This window comes from Gracilinanus agilis, chromosome 3 (assembly GCF_016433145.1).
Source record: "Gracilinanus agilis isolate LMUSP501 chromosome 3, AgileGrace, whole genome shotgun sequence".
NCBI classification, from domain to species: domain Eukaryota; kingdom Metazoa; phylum Chordata; class Mammalia; order Didelphimorphia; family Didelphidae; genus Gracilinanus; species Gracilinanus agilis.
In genome coordinates, this window is record NC_058132.1 from 339080059 (window position 1) to 339097486 (window position 17428).

At 39.2% G+C, this 17428-nt stretch overlaps 1 protein-coding gene across 1 annotated transcript in view; it reads right to left on the reverse strand.

Annotated features, from left to right (window-relative positions):
* Positions 1–17428, reverse strand: part of LOC123241539 (kalirin-like) — a 685986-nt gene that overhangs the window by 28753 nt on the left and 639805 nt on the right. Inside the window, exons 27-32 of the mRNA XM_044669162.1 lie at positions 16622–16691; positions 13557–13646; positions 10146–10238; positions 4448–4559; positions 2240–2430; positions 1698–1799 (exon numbers count right to left, since the gene is read on the reverse strand). Of these exons, the coding sequence (XP_044525097.1) occupies positions 1698–1799; positions 2240–2430; positions 4448–4559; positions 10146–10238; positions 13557–13646; positions 16622–16691 (658 nt within the window). The remainder of the gene's footprint in view (positions 1–1697; positions 1800–2239; positions 2431–4447; positions 4560–10145; positions 10239–13556; positions 13647–16621; positions 16692–17428) is intronic.

Here is a 17428-nt window from a genome sequence, read left to right on the forward strand (position 1 = left end):
ACTTCCTTTCCCCTGTGGGGATGCTTTTCCCCTACCTTGGCCCTTTCTAATTTTTCTTTACATATTGGTTTTCTCAGTTTAATATAATCTCCTTGAGAAGAGGTAGTCTGTCTTTTTATTTGTATTTGTATTACTAGAGTTCAACAGAGTGCCAACCATATAGGAAGTATTTAATAAATGTTACAATTTGGAAATCAGGGATATTTTAGGGACATGGTGGCAAACCTATGGCACTTGTGCCAGAGAGGGCTCTCTGAGCCCTCTCTGTGGGCACACATGCTGTTCCCCAACACAGAGTTCAACAGAGTTCATTACTAGAAAGCCATAGGGATGTGGGGCTGGGTTGCTCCCTTCCTCCTTTCCACATGCGCTTCAAGACATTTCTCACTTCTTCTGTCCCTCTAAAAGCTTCGCCATCACTGTTTTAGGGGGTAGATTCTCTCTCTTTCCCTCCCTCCCTCCTCCCCTCCTCTCTCTTTGTCCTTTGGTCTCTGTAATAAACCTGAGAATATCATTCATTTTTTTTTTGTGGTAAGGCCTAATTTCAAGCATCTTCAGCCCATCTGTTTCAACTTCTACATCACACTAGTCTACCCATGTGAGGAATCAGTTTGCATTCTTGTGTAAATTTAGACCAAATTCATAATAATAATAACAAAATGGATGACACTTACGTAGTGCTTTAAGATTTGCAAAATGCTTTCTGTATATTTTCTCATTTAAACCTTACAACACTAAGGTATTATAAGTATTAGCATTCCCATTTTACAGATGAAGAAACTAAGGCTCAGAGAGGCTGACAATTTGGCCAGGGTCACACACCTAGTAAATGTCATTGAGTCACTTGAGTCATGCCCTATTCTTTTGTGATCCCTTTTGGAGTTTTCTTGGCAGAGATACTAGAGTGGTTTGCCAATTCCTTCTCCAGTTCATTTTATAGACGAGGAAACTGAGGCCAACAGGGTTAAGTGATTGCTCAGGGTGACGTGTCTGAGGCCAGCTTTGAGGAAGACTTGTCTTTCTGACTCCAAAGCTGGTGTTCTATCCACTGTAGCATCTACCTGCTCAGTAAATGTTAGAGCTGGCTTTTATTTATTGCTTGATTGATTGCTTTAAAAAAACCTGATTAATTAATTAATTAGGAATATTTTTCCATGGTTACATGATTCACATTCTTCCCCTCCTCTCCTCCCTGCCCACCCCCATGGTAGTCAACAAGCAATTCCACTGGGTTTTACATGTGTCATTGATCAACACCTATTTCCATATTATTAATATTTGCACTAGGGTGATCGCAGAGCTGGTATTTAAACCTAGATCTTCCTGACCCCACGTCTAACATCTATCCATAACAACATGTTGCCTTTGTTCTTCTCCGATCATTTCTCAGCCTTATGACCCTTAGTGGTTATAAGGCAGAACATGGCCAGAGTGTTATCAGTCTATGAAAATCAGTAGTACTGCCAGAGAAAGCACTTCTTCAGAAAGTGACTGTAGCTTTCCCTCCTAGAACCTCTGAGAGTTTTGCTATCTTTCTTTAATTTCCCTTCCAACACCCACGTGAGACCACAACCCTCACTCGTAGCCAAACCTAGGTAATCTTGCCTTCCTTTGGGAGTAAGGAGAAAGCCAGCCTTCTTGTCTATCCACTGTCCCTATGCTCGTGGTCAGGAAGAAAACCAAGAGGCAGGTCTCACCTTCAATACAGTTTTGTTGTCCGAGGAAGGTGTGCGCCCGGACCACAAGGCAAATTTGCAGGGATCGCCTTCCACGTGCTCGGTCACACCCAGTTCTGAGGTCTGTAGACAGGAAAGGCCTGTGAGAGGCGGGGAAGGGGAGGGCAGTGGGGAAACTTAGGGCTGGGATGGGATGGGAAAGGCAACAAAGAGGAGAGGACCGGGGAGGGGGCTGCTGTCAATCAAATTTAAACAAATGGTACATTCTGTTCATCTATCCAGGATGAGAGGACAGAAACATTTGTTCAGAGTTAGGAAGGACCAAAGAAGAGTGGCAGAAGAAGTGGTCAACATAAAGAAAACTTTCTTGGCTGTAAAAATTGAAGAGGGAACATGAGGAGGGTTAAGGATTCTCCCTCTCTAGGGATCTTTCAAATTGAGATTTCATTTGCCTGAGATGCTTTAGGATTAAGGGTGGAGGGACAGATGCAATGACCTCTTCGAGGTCCCTTCCAGCCCAAGGGCTCAATGAGGACAGGGAGCTCCCTGTGGACCCCACCTACCAGTAGTTTGTTCTTGTAAACATATTTTGTGTGCCCTGAAGAGTCTTTGATTTCCTTGCTAAAGACCAAAGAGATCTCAAAGAGGAACAAATGTCGTTCCCGCCCCTTCCGGATCAGAGACTTGGGATCCCATACTTGGAAGGCATCCTGGAGAATCAGCTCCCCCTGGACATCCAGGTTCTCATCAAATCCTGAAAGACACACAGGCATTCCCATTCTTTCAGTGAGAATTTCCTCTTGATGTATACAGCCACACTTCTCAAGATTCACCTGCCCTAGGAAGCCTCTTTTGAGTGATACCATTCAATTTTCATCACTCTGGTAATTTCTGGTGGTAACATGTATAGTGAATAGCTCTGTGATACAGGTACATTTTTTAAACCCTTACCTTCTATCTTAGAATCAATACAATGTATTGGTTCCAAGGTAGAAGAGTGGAAAGGGCTAGGCAGTGGGGGTTAAGTGACTTGCTCAGGGTCACATAGCTAGGAACTGTCTGAGGTCATATTTGAATCCAGGACCTCCCATCTCTAGGTCTGGCTTTCAATTCATTGAGCCACTCAGCTGCCCCTAGGTACTTTTTTTAAGCTACAGCACATATGTAAAATATGTGCAGTGTGTGCTCTATATTCCTCATCAGACTGGTAAATCTCTAAAGGTAAGTACCTCCCGTTTATAGTGTATAGATCTTGTTAGGACATAGCTGTTTGCATGCTGTCTCCCCCGTTAGAATATAAGCTCCTCAATTCATGGTAGGAGATGTTTTTGCCTTTCTTCCAGGCTCCATCACTTGGCACAGGGACTGGCACGGGGACAGTTGGCCATTCAATAAAGCCTCTCTTGCATCTTTTGCATTACACTTCCTTCTCATGTCTCTGTTTCTTCTTACTCGGCTTGGAATGGATTGGATCCCAAGTCAATGGCTAACTGAGTAGGATTAGTCTGGATTTCAGTTTCCTTGTTATCTTTTGTTCTTGGAGGATATTTCTCTAGGATTTATTATTACTTTAATGGCTCCAGTGTCTAGACATATTTAGCAATGACAAGAACAAATTGCTCAAAGTTCATGGAATATGCCTTTGAAAAGAAAGAGAAGCAAAGGTGACAGGGATGTGTGGAAAGTCTGGAGGAAGGAGAGAGGGAAAATGCAAGAGGAAAGGAACAGGGCTGTGAGGTTGATATAAGAGTTCCAATTAGGCAGCAAATGTCCAGTCCAAAGATGAGTTCTTCAAAGCTCCTCTCTGGCCCCTTCCCTTTCACCCATCTTATCCTCTATGGGACTGAGTATCACCCAGATTCCTCATGTTACAGGAAACCCTGAGGTTTGATCAGTTCTCTCAGGAGACAGAAAAGACTAGAAAGAACTATCTTCTAGAGTGGTGGCATAAAACTCGAATAGAAATTAATCCCTCCTAAAAGTACAAGTTAAATGATCTCCAATGTATTGTAATTTTATTTATTCTGCTAAACATTTCCCAATTACATTTTATTCTGGTATGGTCACGCTTGGGAATTTTGCAGGTGCCGGTTCTGAGCACGGGTATTTCCTTAAATCTCTACCTGCCAGGCCTGACTTAAAACATTGGATTTTGTCTCTTCCAACATATCCCACCTCTTCCCGATATGTTGTTTTTTGGTCCATATGTTCTATAGTGCTCCAATCTCTTTACTAAAACCCTCTATAAGCCCCCCAAAATATGGTTCCTATGGATCAATGAACTTTTGTAGAGTTCTGTGACTTCTTCCAGCTTACTTAACATGGCAGCAAAGGTACGGGCCCAAAGAATGTGTTAGGGTGAGGGACAAAAATCTACATATATTGCAAAGGCAAATGAATGCAAATTCTTGTAAATCAGAAATTCAATTTTTGCATCAGAACTCAAGCACTTTTGGTAATAAATATACTGACTTCCCCTGAACATATTAATAGCAGACACCTGTGTACCTTGAATGGCTTTAGCATGGCTCTGTGTGGAGGCTGGAGGTTGAACAAAATGACCTATAGGACTTCCTGTCAGTCTGAACACTTAAATATTCTTCATGGTTACTAGTGATCTAGGACTTCATTGTCCTCTTCTCCCTACTGTCTCATGTTTGGTTACCCTTCTCCACCCTGCCTCCTGCCTGCCACCACCCCATACACATGCATGTCCCTCTGTGCCCTGGAAATAGAGAAGACCCATAGGTGGGCATGCTAGGGATGGCTACCTTCCAACATGCTGACATGCATGGCATCATTAGCTTTCTTTGGAACACTGAGCATCACTTCCAGGCCATCCTTGAGTTCCCCTTTCCCTTCTTCACAGCAGGTTAAAAGTTCCTAAGGAAGAATTTGAGGCATAATCAAGACCAGTTCTCATAGTTCCCAACATCAGCTTGCTCGAGGCAAAGATCACCTCCACCTTGTATCATATATATCCCTAGGGCTCTAGACAAGTTTGGGATGTGACCCGGGATAGCCCAACCATTCAATTTTCCAGACCAAGCAACCTCAAATTCAATGTTGCCTAATCCATCCTAAGCAGAATTCTGGACCAGAAAAAGAACAGAATCTTTTCAGTTCAGCTCATAAGCCCTGGCTTTGTGACCTGGCTCTGCCTTTTGACAGCTGAGACACTTTGGGAGAATCACTAAACCCTTCTGTATCTCTGTTTCCTCACCTGCAAAATGGGGATAAAAATAACTGCACTTCACACTCTACAGTATTGCTGTGAGGCTCAAATGAGCTCATGTATGGAAAAGAACCACTCTTATTAACCAAGGTCTGGTGGCTACTGGGAGGGATTAGATGCATGTCCCTTCACGTTAACTACACACAAATGACATGCGATTAGTTTTTATCATTTTGAATCAATGGACCAGGTGCTTTTGGCTGTTACAAAGTTCCTACCAATTAATCAAATCTTGTAATGTCCTGTGAGTTTTTCCAACTACCAATCCTGATGACGAAACTATAATAGGGCTAGAAAATGTATAGGAGTGAGGTGTGAGAGGTGGAGGTGATATAGTTCTGTGGAAGGGGACAGCTCCTGCCCAAAGTATCTATTGCTGACATCCAGGTAAAGGCAAGGACTTCCATCTTCTACATGAGACTTTTCTTATTTCCATTAGTTTGGATTTCTTTTGAATCTTCTTATAGAATGTAAGATCTTTAAGGATTTGTTGTTGTTGTTCAGTTGTTTCAGTCATGTCTGACTCTTCATGACCCCATTAAGGGTTTTCTTGGCACAGATACTAGAATGGTTTGCCATTTCCTTCTCCAGCTCATTTTACAGATGAGGAAATTAAGGCAAACAAGGTTAAGTGACTTGGCCATGGTCATACATCTAGTAAGTGTCTCAGGCCAGATTTGGACTCAGGAAGATGTCTTCCTAATTCTAGGTCTAGAACTCTATCCACTGTACTACTTAGATGCTCATAAATAATAATAGCTAGCCTTTATTTGGCATTTTAAGGTATACAAAGAATTGTACAAATCTTATTTCATATAATCTCGTTTCTATAAAGTTATAACTAATTCTTTTTTCAGAGGCATGATGACTCACTCTGTGTCTTATTTCCCTACTTTGGAGAGAAGCTCCCAAGAGGCAAGCCCATGTCTCTTCTATTAATATGGGAAATCTCAGGGGATAGGGATTATAAATAGAGAATTCCATAGAATTACAGAATGGCAGAGTGGAAAGCAACCTTGGAGGTCATGATTTAGCCTTCACATTTTACAGATCAGGAAACTGAGGCAGAGAGGTAAAGAGTATACCGATAGATGGGATTAGGAACTAGGTCTCCTGTTTCCTGGTCCCATGCTCTTTCCATTATTAATTATTTCTATTAAATATAAGTGGTTTTCATCTTCCCCCTACCAGAGTGGAGACTCCCTGAATGTGGTGACTATCAACTTACCTGCTTTTATCTCCTCCTATAGTCCCAGGACAGGGATTGACACACAAATATATATACAGTACTTAAGCATTTGCAAAGAGCTTTACATATTTTTCCTGATTTGATCTTTACCATCCTCCCATGAAGCAGGTAGTATTTCTGTTCCCATTTTATGGATGAGAAAACTGAGGCTTAGAAAATGTAACTGATTTGTCAACTCTTACATAAGCAATAAATGTCAGAGATGGGACTAAAAAAGGTGGGTTTAGACTCAGATCTCCTGCTCCTTTTCATAAGAAGGCTCTTTGGATCAATATGTGGCAAAAGTAAAATGAAGTTATGACTTTTAACCTCTGAAACTCTTCAGTAATTTTTTCAATTATTCCCAATCTTCACAACCCCCCAAATCCATCACCAGAGAAACAAGTCTTGTTCCTTTTGACAATTTCCCATCATCAGACAAGGCATCCAGGTGAACTTTTCCAAATTTAGAAAAAAAGTTTGAAATTTGGAGATAAATAACAACGTCTCAGCTTTGTCCTCTTCTCCATGTAGACTTAAGTAGATAGGATCATGGATTTGGAGTTGGGAAAGACTTCAGAAATCATCTAGTCCAATTCCATCATTTTATACGTGAGGAAACTGAGGCCTCACTAAATGACTTGCTCAAGATTAGAGCTAGAGTTCAAACCCAGGCCTTCTGCCTCCAAATCTCACAAGCCTCATCAACTTTGCTCTGTTATACTTGATTTGACATCATTGTTACACAGAAATGTTACCATTTCTTTTACTTCAATGAAACCTCCCTCCCTACACTTTATTTTGAAAATAAACTCTGTCCTCTAACCCTGTCTTCTGGTAATCTGATACTGTTTAGGAAACTTCCCAGGTGGAAATAATGGAAAATTTTTGAACAGAATATGCCAATGAGTTCAACCTATGGGTTTATCTGTAATGAGTAGTCAGTTCTTTTCAGGCATCTTTCTGGTGCTTCTAGTGAGAAACCACTACCCATTTCATTAAGAGCTCAACAGGATGAGTATAGCAAATGAAACCATTTGTACAGTGAATACCAACCCCTGCCCCCAATGGACACTATGGCTCCAATTCTTGTGTTGCATCTAAAGTTTTCCATCCCATGGGAGAGATTATTGTTAATTAGAAGTCAAGTTACTTGGAACAAAAATGACTTCAATGATGGAAAACCAAAGTCTATTTGTAAAATCTTTTCTAATTTATTATTGATGCTAATTGCCCAGGAAACTATTTTTCCTTTTATTCAGGAACTTTTGATGTAGACTTAACACAGTCTTAAAAATGATCTGGCAAGGATTTAATTTGTTTTCTGCAGCCTATCTATGGGTCATTCATTTTCATTCAACTGACATTTATGAAATCCTTGTTATATTGGAGGTGCTTTAGGATGACCCTGCTCACTTTCTGAGCACCTGGCTTTCTATCCTAGTTAATCAGTAGCCTATTTCTAGCAGCTGCTGATAAGCAAATATCCTCAGACCCCTGCCTCCATTCTCTGACTACACCCTTCTCAGTCTCTAACACAGAATTCCAGGGAATCATAACTCAAGGGAAATTAAAAGGACACATGAAGTCAAGATATTTATTTTGGATATATTGCCTTATTCCTTTTAGTTCCATGGCAACTTGGGTCGGCTTTATAATTCTAAAATGGAAAGGCTTACAGAGTACTTTTTGGTGATGTGTAGTCATATTGAAATCTGAATGCCCCAGACCTTTTGTAGAAATAATAATGTTAATAATAATAATGATAGTTCACATTCATATAGTGCTTTTAGATCTATAAAGTTTGTATCTCCCAAATACCTGTGAATGAGGTAGCAAAAGCATTACAATTCCTGTTTTACAGATGAGACTTAAAGAGCTTAAGTAACTTCATATAGTCACACAGTTAGTAAGTGTCTGAAGGAAAGAGAAGGGTGGTAGGTGGGGATGATGTACAGACAGGCTCCTAGCATGTAGCCAGAATTATAAGGAACCAGATCTCTGCCTTCCCTCCCCCTCATCTTGATGGCCACTTGCCCCTCTAACTTATTTGACACTCTTTTCATTGATCTTTTCATGGGGTCACACTTATGCTTACTGAGAATATATTATGATATGAATTGTGAGCAAATTAAATCATGAATCATGACATGGCACCCTTTTTTGGACATCAGGCTGAATCTTCAGTGGGAGGTAGAACAACAAGGATGAGCTGGAGGTACTAATTTTAAAATGCTCTCTATCCTCTTCAAATTAGTATACGTACACTTATCCATTCACATGTTATGTTGTATGCCCTGGAAAAATGTAAACTTCTTGAGGACAGGGATTGCTTCCTTTTTGTTTTTTAAAACCCAGTGCCAAACACAGTTCCTAGAACCATTTGTTGCACTGAATTGAATGCTCATTATTCAGAGCTTTTTTGGATCTTCTTTCAGAGCTTCCTCCCACATTTCCTTATCTTAATCCAAAGGTCTGGCGGGATCTGAAGAGCAACCTGTAAAGTAGTCATCAGATAAAATGGGAGGAGACTCTAACCTAGGACTTCAAGAAATGACATGGATAAAAAATATGGGACTTTAAACACACACACGATTCTCTATATAGTCAAAGTCCTATGATATATATATGTATATATATATATATATATATATATATATGTATGTGTGTGTATATAACCAGGTCCCAGGGAGAATGATATATTTATCAGATTATCTATCTATGTATCTATCATTCTCTCTCTTCATCCATCCATTCATCTATCTATCTATCTATCTATCTATCTATCTATCTATCTTTCTATCTTTCTATGGAATCATTGTTGTTCCATTGTTTTTCAGTCACGTCTGACTCTTCATGACCCCATTTGGATTTTTCTTGGCAAAAACAGTGGTATCCTTCTCTAATTCATTTTAAAGATAAAGAAACTGGGGCCACAAGGGTTAATTGACTTGGCCAGGGTCATGTAGCTAGTAAGTGTCTTAGGTCAGATTTGAACTCAGGTTCCAAACTCCAGGCCTGGCACTGCATCCCTGTGGAATAATAAGCTCAAATTGCCTTGCTCTTAAAGGATAGCAGTTCTCAGAAGGCTTAAAGATCACTCTCTTCTACTCCCAGGTTCATTAAAAGATAAAGCTTTGTGCTACATGAATATAGAAATTAGGCAAAAACTGTGGACAACTTTGGATTCCTGATCATGAAAGCTGTCCTTGGTCCTGAACCAAAATTCTTAAGTCAGCCTGAAGCAGGTTGACGGTTGAATGTTGTGTCAGAGAAGAGAGAGAAGCTTATGTAGCAACCTACCATGTCTGTTGTACTGAATTGTACAGGAAACTCCTTTCTAGTGAAAGTCATAGCTTTTTTCTTCTTATGTCTCAAACACAAAATGTCCCAGAAAGAGGAGAAAGTTGTCTAGGACTAAGAGACCTAAATCTTGGCAGTTTTTGAATTGCTGACTTTGAATTGAACCTAGAAAGGGTCGTGGTTTGAGAGCTTACCATCATTATGAACAATGCTCATAAATTCAGAAAGCTTAAATATATCATAAATTAGAGTAATGTCTACTGCCTGACAAACTTAAGTTTTAGCAATTAAAATAAATCAAACTGGGATGAAATAAATATAAACAAAAATCCAACAAATTGTACCTCTACATAAATGCATTGCTATCTTAAAGGAAAAAATACAAAACCAGTAGTATCCCAATAGTTAATACTGATGGGCAAAAAAGTACTTTGAAGTACAGGGTTGTGCAATTATTAACAGTTGTAACACATTTTGAAAATGTGTTAAAAAGGAAAATATGAAAACCCCTGAAAATTGCTGCAAAACATGAATTGATTGTTTTCAAATAAATTTGACAAATTTCTTTTTACATATTTAAATTTCAGCCCTCTGTCACACTACCCCTTAAAATTTGAATATTATTTGAATATGTGATTCCACATATCAGATGACAGATGGAGGTGAATGGGGAGTAGAATGGAGCTAGGGGAATGGTGGGTACCTTCAGGAGCAGTTGGTATTTGGTGATCCTCTGGACGGGCTTGATTAAGTAGGAAGAGATAGAATTGGCCAGTCCATGCCGCTGCTGGATTTCCTATAGGGAAGGATAAAGCCGATTAGCTATGGGTGGAAGACAGAGAGAGAGAGAGAGAGAGAGAGAGAGAGAGAGAGAGAGAGAGAGAGAGAGAGAGAGAGAGAGAGAGAGAGAGAGGCATCTGAGAGAAACAGAAAATGAGGGAATATGCATTTGAGGACAGAAGGAAGAGAAAAATGGGAGAGGCATGAAGAAAAGAAAAAAAGACTAGTTCCTGTCATCATAGAACCCTGATGGATGAAGGTCCCTGAGTTAGTATTTCCCCTATCCTGTTCTCTAATTAATGAACTTCTGCCTCCTGTTCTTCTCCTAATCCCTAATTCAGAACTGCTAAGATCCTTCTCCCAAACTCTACTCCCTGCTCTGTCATCCCCATTCAACTTATCCCTACTTTCTTCTGAAGCCTTATTCAATCGCTTCTGTCCTTTCCTTCCAAGTTGTCCTTTGGAACCCCAACATAGTTGCTATCAAGTTGCCCTTCACACTAGACTTCTTCCTTTTACACAATGCCCATCCTGTATTCATGCAAACCTGCCTCCCTCTGGAACACAGCACATCTCCAAAACAGAGCACTCCTTTCATGGCCCCTGGAACAAAAGACCAGGAAAAGGAGGGAATACTTCTGCACCACACCACTACTTTGAGACTCTCCCTCCATTGCTGTCACTCAGACAATTCTCCTTTGAGGCTCACTTTACTTAATACTATTGCCCATTTCAGTTCAAAATCATCAACATCACTCATTGTTATTTCCCAAGGAGTTCAGTACACAGTTCACTGTACTTCTTTTCACTCTAACCCCTTGGCTCATATTTAGCCACTTATAGATACATGCTTCTATCACCTACAATGCACTGGCCACTCAGTTCATCAACCTTGTCAAATTCCACTGATTTGTGGCTTCATTCTATTTTAACAAAGGCTGGGAGTGTCTATACTTGGGTGTATGTAATCTTGAACCCTGAAATTTCTTTACCTGACCATAATCATAATCTCTTACCCTTCCCTCTCTCCTTCTAATTTGCTATTCTGGTATTTTTTGTGCATTCTCAATGACCTTTGATGGATTTATTTTCTCCTTGTCCTCTCAGTCTATTATCTTTAATTTGGCTTCACTTTCTTTCCTTCACATGCTTTAAAAAATAATGAAGTTATTCCTTACATTTTAATACCCTTACCTTCTGTCTTAGAATCAATAGTATCGGTTTCAAGGCAGAAGAGTGGAAACAGCTAGGCAAATGAAGTAAAATGGCTTACCCAGAGTCATACAGCTAGGAAGTGAATGAGGCCAGATTTGAAATTAGAACCTATCATCTCCAGGCATAGGTCTGTATCCACTGAGTCACTTAGCTACCTCATTGTTTATCTAATCTTAATATTTATTAGAAAAAAATTGAGTTCCAAATTCTCTCTCTCTTTCCTACTCCTCCACACATTGAAAAGGTAAGAAATGTTACATCAGTTACATATGTTAAATCATGTAAAAAATTTCCACATTAATTATTCTAAATGATATTCAAAATAAAATGTCCATATTAACCATGTTGTAAGAAAAATATGAAAATTGAAAAAATATTATATTTCAGTAAGAACTCAGACTCCATCACTTCTCTCTTTGGAGGTGAGTAGCATTTTTCAGTCCTTTGGAATTGTTATGGATCATTGTATTGATGAAAATAGCTAACTCTTTCTTAGCTGATCATTGTGTAATTTTGCCACTACTATGTATGATGTTTTCCTGGTCTACTTACTTCACTTCACATCAATTCATGTACATCTTTCTAGGTTTTTCTGAAAGCTTCCTGCTTATCATTTCTTATAGCACAATAGTATTCCATCATGATCATATGCCACAACTTATTCAGTCATTTCCTAATTGATTGAAATCTCCTCAGATTCAAATTCTTTCCCACCACAAAAGAACTGCTATAAATATTTTTATACACATAGGCCCTCTTTTCTTTTTCTCTGATCTCTTTGGAATACAGACCTAATTGTGGTATCGTTGGCCAAAGGGTGGGTATAGTTTTATGGACCCTTAGGCATCTCCTTCATATTCTTGACCCTATAGTTTGCCAGTTCAACTATAACTATTTTCTACCATTGAATCCCTTTTCCTCTTGCCCCATGGCTGCTCACACCTTTCCAAATTCCATCTGGCTTTGCTCCACCATCTACCACTACTATTCAAGTACTGTTGAATGCCAGTGCAGGAAGTAATACCCCAATACTGACCCCATACAGTAGAAAATTGTTTTATTTTAAATTAAGATCCATCACTTCCCCTGTCTCTTCTATTATTAGCCATAACATTTCCCACAGTTGCCATTCCAAATGTTTTCCTTCTAATCCCTGGTATTACCTTTACCTTCACCTCTCCCTTTCAGCAGAGGTTCTTACTTAACCAAATGAGAATGGCAAAGCCATTCACCAGTAGCTCCATTTCCCTCCCCTGCTCCATGTTTCAAAACTCTTCAAAATCATCCTTCATTTTCTCTTTTGCTCCAAACTTTGAAAAATAAGTGCCCTTTCTTGCTGAAGCCAATACCTCTAGCTGTGGTTTTGATCCTAATCTCATTCATTTCAATGAATCTAATTAATTATCCTTTTAAACTTTCTTATATTCCATTTATCCTTCCCCACTGCTTACAAACATGTTTCCTCTATTACTCAAAAAAGTTATAAAACTCTTCACAAGGAATTTGGACTTGTTATATCAGGCAAGGAAGAACATTATAGAATCATGACCAACAGAGTGCCATGATAAAGCAATATTTTAAGCAGCTTACCAGGATAATAAAGTGTAAGGCATGCCAGACAAGTGATGACTGGAGGTTACTCTGTGGGTAATGATATTGTAAAGACTTGGGCCAGGCTGTTTCATTTTACTGGGCATTGCCTTACTCCGAGCCATTTGGGGCTCTGGGAAATACACTCTCCTCTTTTGTCTCATAGCAGAGAGCTCTTCTTGGGGGTGGTGGTGATGGAGCAAAATAGTTTAATCAATAGCTATATTTAAGTTTCTTTTTGATTGTGAGACAGATGGTTGGAGAAATATAGTGTGGAGAAAATGAGGCCATATTAAAAAGTGCAGTACCTGGGACAGCCACAAGATAATGGTAGAAGAATTGGCTGGGTAAGGTGTTCCCTTAATTCATCTTGCTGGGTATATTTCCATGCTTTGGCCATTGAGAGATAGGTTTGTAAGTAGAGTGGAAGAAAGAATAAGAAGCAAAAGACGCATATGTCCCCCATTTCCCCTGTCCAAAAAGAAGAAAGGATTTCCACCCTGCCCACACACTGGAAAGAGCAGCTTACATCAAAGAAGGTGCCTGCATGCTCCAGGATCAACTGGCTGGAATCAGGTTTGTTTTTACAGTAGGTGACATACATCTGGAATTTGTCTGCCTGGAAAAACCAACCACAAGGAAAATCATAGATAAACATTTGGTAGTCTTCTACCCTAAATACATATATTAGGAAGTTTCACTGACATCCTTGGACTTTGGAATGGCTTATATGTGGCTTTACATGGAGATAGGTGGATGGAGGGAGGGGAATGGCCAAATCATCTTCTAGGATGTCCTTTAGACATGAAAATGTATGAAAATGTACCCCTACTGTGCATGCTCGCTCTCTCTCTCTCTCTCTCTCTCTCTCTCTCTCCCCCCCATCTTTCTTTTTTCCATCTTTTCACTCAAGTTTGAGTGGTGTCTATAGGATAACTCACAGTTATCCTTGTGTAAATAACCTGTGACCAAGCATGCCACTCTCAACATGTTTCTGAGATACTTTTACTTTGCAATTAATTGGTGTGCTTGGGAAATGTGAACTAATTTTTAAAAACTTGTTTATATGTTTGAATTACATTTTAATTTTGGATCATTTAAATTTTAACCTGATAAAGAAAGATAAATGATAATGGTTTGGGGATTTTCCATTGTTTTAAATTATCTGTAACATCGTTCCCCATTGGTGGATGATTGTATTTTTTGTAAACAAGGGAAAGAAAGGGTGAAAGAAGAAGTATGGGAGCTCTTCTTACATTGGAGGTGATACTTACTGTTGACAGCTAAAGAATGAGGTGCCAGCATAGTACTTGGCTGAACAAATTATGAACCAGTTTTTGCTTTCCTTTAAGTCAAAGATGGCCATGAACAATGAAACAGAAAATGAAAAGGCGGAACTGAAGCTAAGGTTTGAGATCCCATTAGTTTACTTCTCTGGGTCTCTGTTCCCCCTTCTGCAAAATGAGGGGCTTGGATTAGAATAGACATGGTCTCCAAGATCCCTTTAATGTCTCTATTGTCAAGATGACCTCCTAGATTAATTTCTGCTCAAAATTCTATAAGCTTATTAAGATCCAATAATTATTAACTGGGAGATGATGCAAATCACTTCACTAATCCTCAATTTTTCTCTCCATAAAATGGGGATAGTAATTCTTTCCAACTACAACATAATTCTGTTATGAGATTAAATTGCATCCAGAGATGTGGGGAATTCTGAAAAGTAACCAGACCTCTGCAAATGAAAGGTACTATCCATCACTACTACACAAGGCCCTTATGATTGATCTCTGTTTCTATTTGGATCCAGCCAACTGAACTTTATATCTTTGCTAGAGCTCTCTAGGGACTTCCGTAGTTGTCTGTACTCATATCAGTGAGCATGAGTGCAGGATAATGTGAAATCAAAAAGATAAAGTAGCTCATTTTGCATGTTACTTTATAAAAAAGAACCTGATAGAGAGAGTCTACTGGTGTGGCTGGTGACAACAGAGAAAAAGGGTAGTTCTGGAGAGCAGACCCATTGTGGACTTCAAAGAGATGATCCTTTTCTTATTATTTGTAGAAGTTATGTCAGAAAAACGAATGTTAAAATTGTTTCTATATACAATTGGAGAAAACACAATAAATTTTTTTAATTTAAGAAATTATTTGTTATGACTCCTACAGGTGAACTGGATTCTCTGGCATGTTTGTTGTTGTTGTTCAGTTGTTTTTCAGTCCTATGTTCTTTGTGACTCCATTTGGGGTTTTCTAACTAAAGATTCTAGAGTAGTTTGCCATTTCCTTCTTCAATTCATTTTATAGATGAGGAAACAGAGGCAAACAGAGTTAAGTGACGTGCCCAGGGTCACACAGCTATTAAGTGTCTGAGACTGGAGAGATAAGTCTTTCTGATTCCAAACCCAGCACTCTATCCACTCTGCCACCTACCTGCCCTTATCTGGCTCATTCTAAGTACCTAAAAGTGCTTGTAGAAAAATGAATGGCTGTGAACTCAGACAAGAGGCTTTCCTTATGAGCAGGAATAATTTCAGGCTGGTCCGTATCCTAAGACAACATATTACCCACATGCTGACACCAGGCCTAGAGGTTACTGTAAAGGATAAAATGATATCATTGATGGGAATCTAGCATCTGTCAGGACTTCTTTATCTTTCTTATATCCTAGATACCTTTGGAAATCTGAGGAAGTCCATGGATACCTTTCTGGAATAATATATTTTTTTAATTTAGATGATCATAAAGGTTCTTTCCAATTCTGTTCTATGAAATTCCATGGAGAACTATTTCAAATGTGTCTTTATTATTTTCTTAGATATCTTAAGCTATTTTGGAATAATATTTTTAAATGACAAAGGAAACCAATTCTATTGAGTTCATCTAGTTATGATTATTAATTGTGTTTCCCTCTTTTTTCTCCCTGTTTATTCTCCTCTCTCTCTCTCTCTTTTTAGACTTTCCATATTTAAAGATATTTTGTTTTTTATGACAACCTCTTCCAATACACCCTCACCTTTTGTCCAACACAGCCCCCTTATTCCCCTTACCCTCCTACTTTCCTGTAGGGTAAGGTAGGTTTCAATTCTATGGAAATATAGCTGTATGTTTAAAGTTATTTATTCCAGGTTAGGAACCCCTTATCTAGGTAGATAAACACCTAGATCAGTATTCCCTATTGTTAATTCTATTTGTTGTTCAGTCATTTCGGGCCTGTCTATTCTTCATGACTCTATGTGGGGTTTTATTGGCAAAGATATTGGAGTGGTTTCTCATTTCCTTCTCTAGCCCATTTTAGAGATGAGGAGGCCAACAGTATAAAGTGATTTGCCAGTGTCATCTGCTAGTAAGGGTCTTTGGCCAGATTTGAACTCAGAAAGATGAGTCTTTCTGATTCCAGACAAGGTATTCTATCTACCACATCACCTTGCTGTACTGTTAATTATATTAAAAAATGATAAAATGCCCCAATTTTCTATCATGGACTTCTTTACCCTCTCTGGTCTCAAGTGAGATATGCTTAATAGCTGGGAAATATGGGTTGTGAGGAGCAAGTTAGGATTTTAGGAAGCAGAGATATTAAAGGCCCATTACCCAGGTGACAAAGCAGTGTCCCACGTCCTCAGGCAGTTGTTCGTACTTCTCCAGCTCTTTGAGGAAGATGCTGCAATGGAAGATACAGGCTAAATCAGACACTGCATAGTTGAGGCCCCAGTGAACCACACCATGAATTAGACTGGAGTAAACTTTGAGTAATCTAGGTTGTGAATAATATAGGGTAAGATTTTTAACCTTAGATAATGAGGGATTTAGAGATGAGGCATCTTAGATGTTAGTCTAACCCCTTCAGTTTACAGATGAGGAATGAAGGTCCAGAGTGGTTGAAAGACTTGTGGAAAGAGGTCAAACAAATCCTAAGCGACAGTTGAGATTTGAACCCAGTTCCTCTGACTCAAAAGCTTGTGCTCTTTTCATTGTATCACACTGGCTCCCCTTTATCCTGTACATGCTTCTAGAACTTTTCCTTCCACCATTAGTCAGTGGGAATTCAAGAAATAGCAAGTCTTTTCAGCAAAAGCCCAAACTAGGCAACTGCTAGGAAGGGGAAAAAATATATAATATATTCCATTGTTAATCAGAAATGATCAGCTACCATTTTAGGTTATCTCTGCCATCAATTCTTTCCACCAGTGAGAAGAAAAAAGTTGACTTTATTCATTTCAAATAAAAAAATCAAAGAGCGAAGCCCTTTGTGCTCAGGGAATACAAACTCATTTGAACATGAGTTGGAGCCACACATCATTAGGAGGGGAAATCTGCTGCCACAAAGAAAAAAAGGAAAAAGAAAACCAAAGAAAAGAAAATAGAAAGGAGGGAAAGGCAGAGGGAAAAAATCCAGCA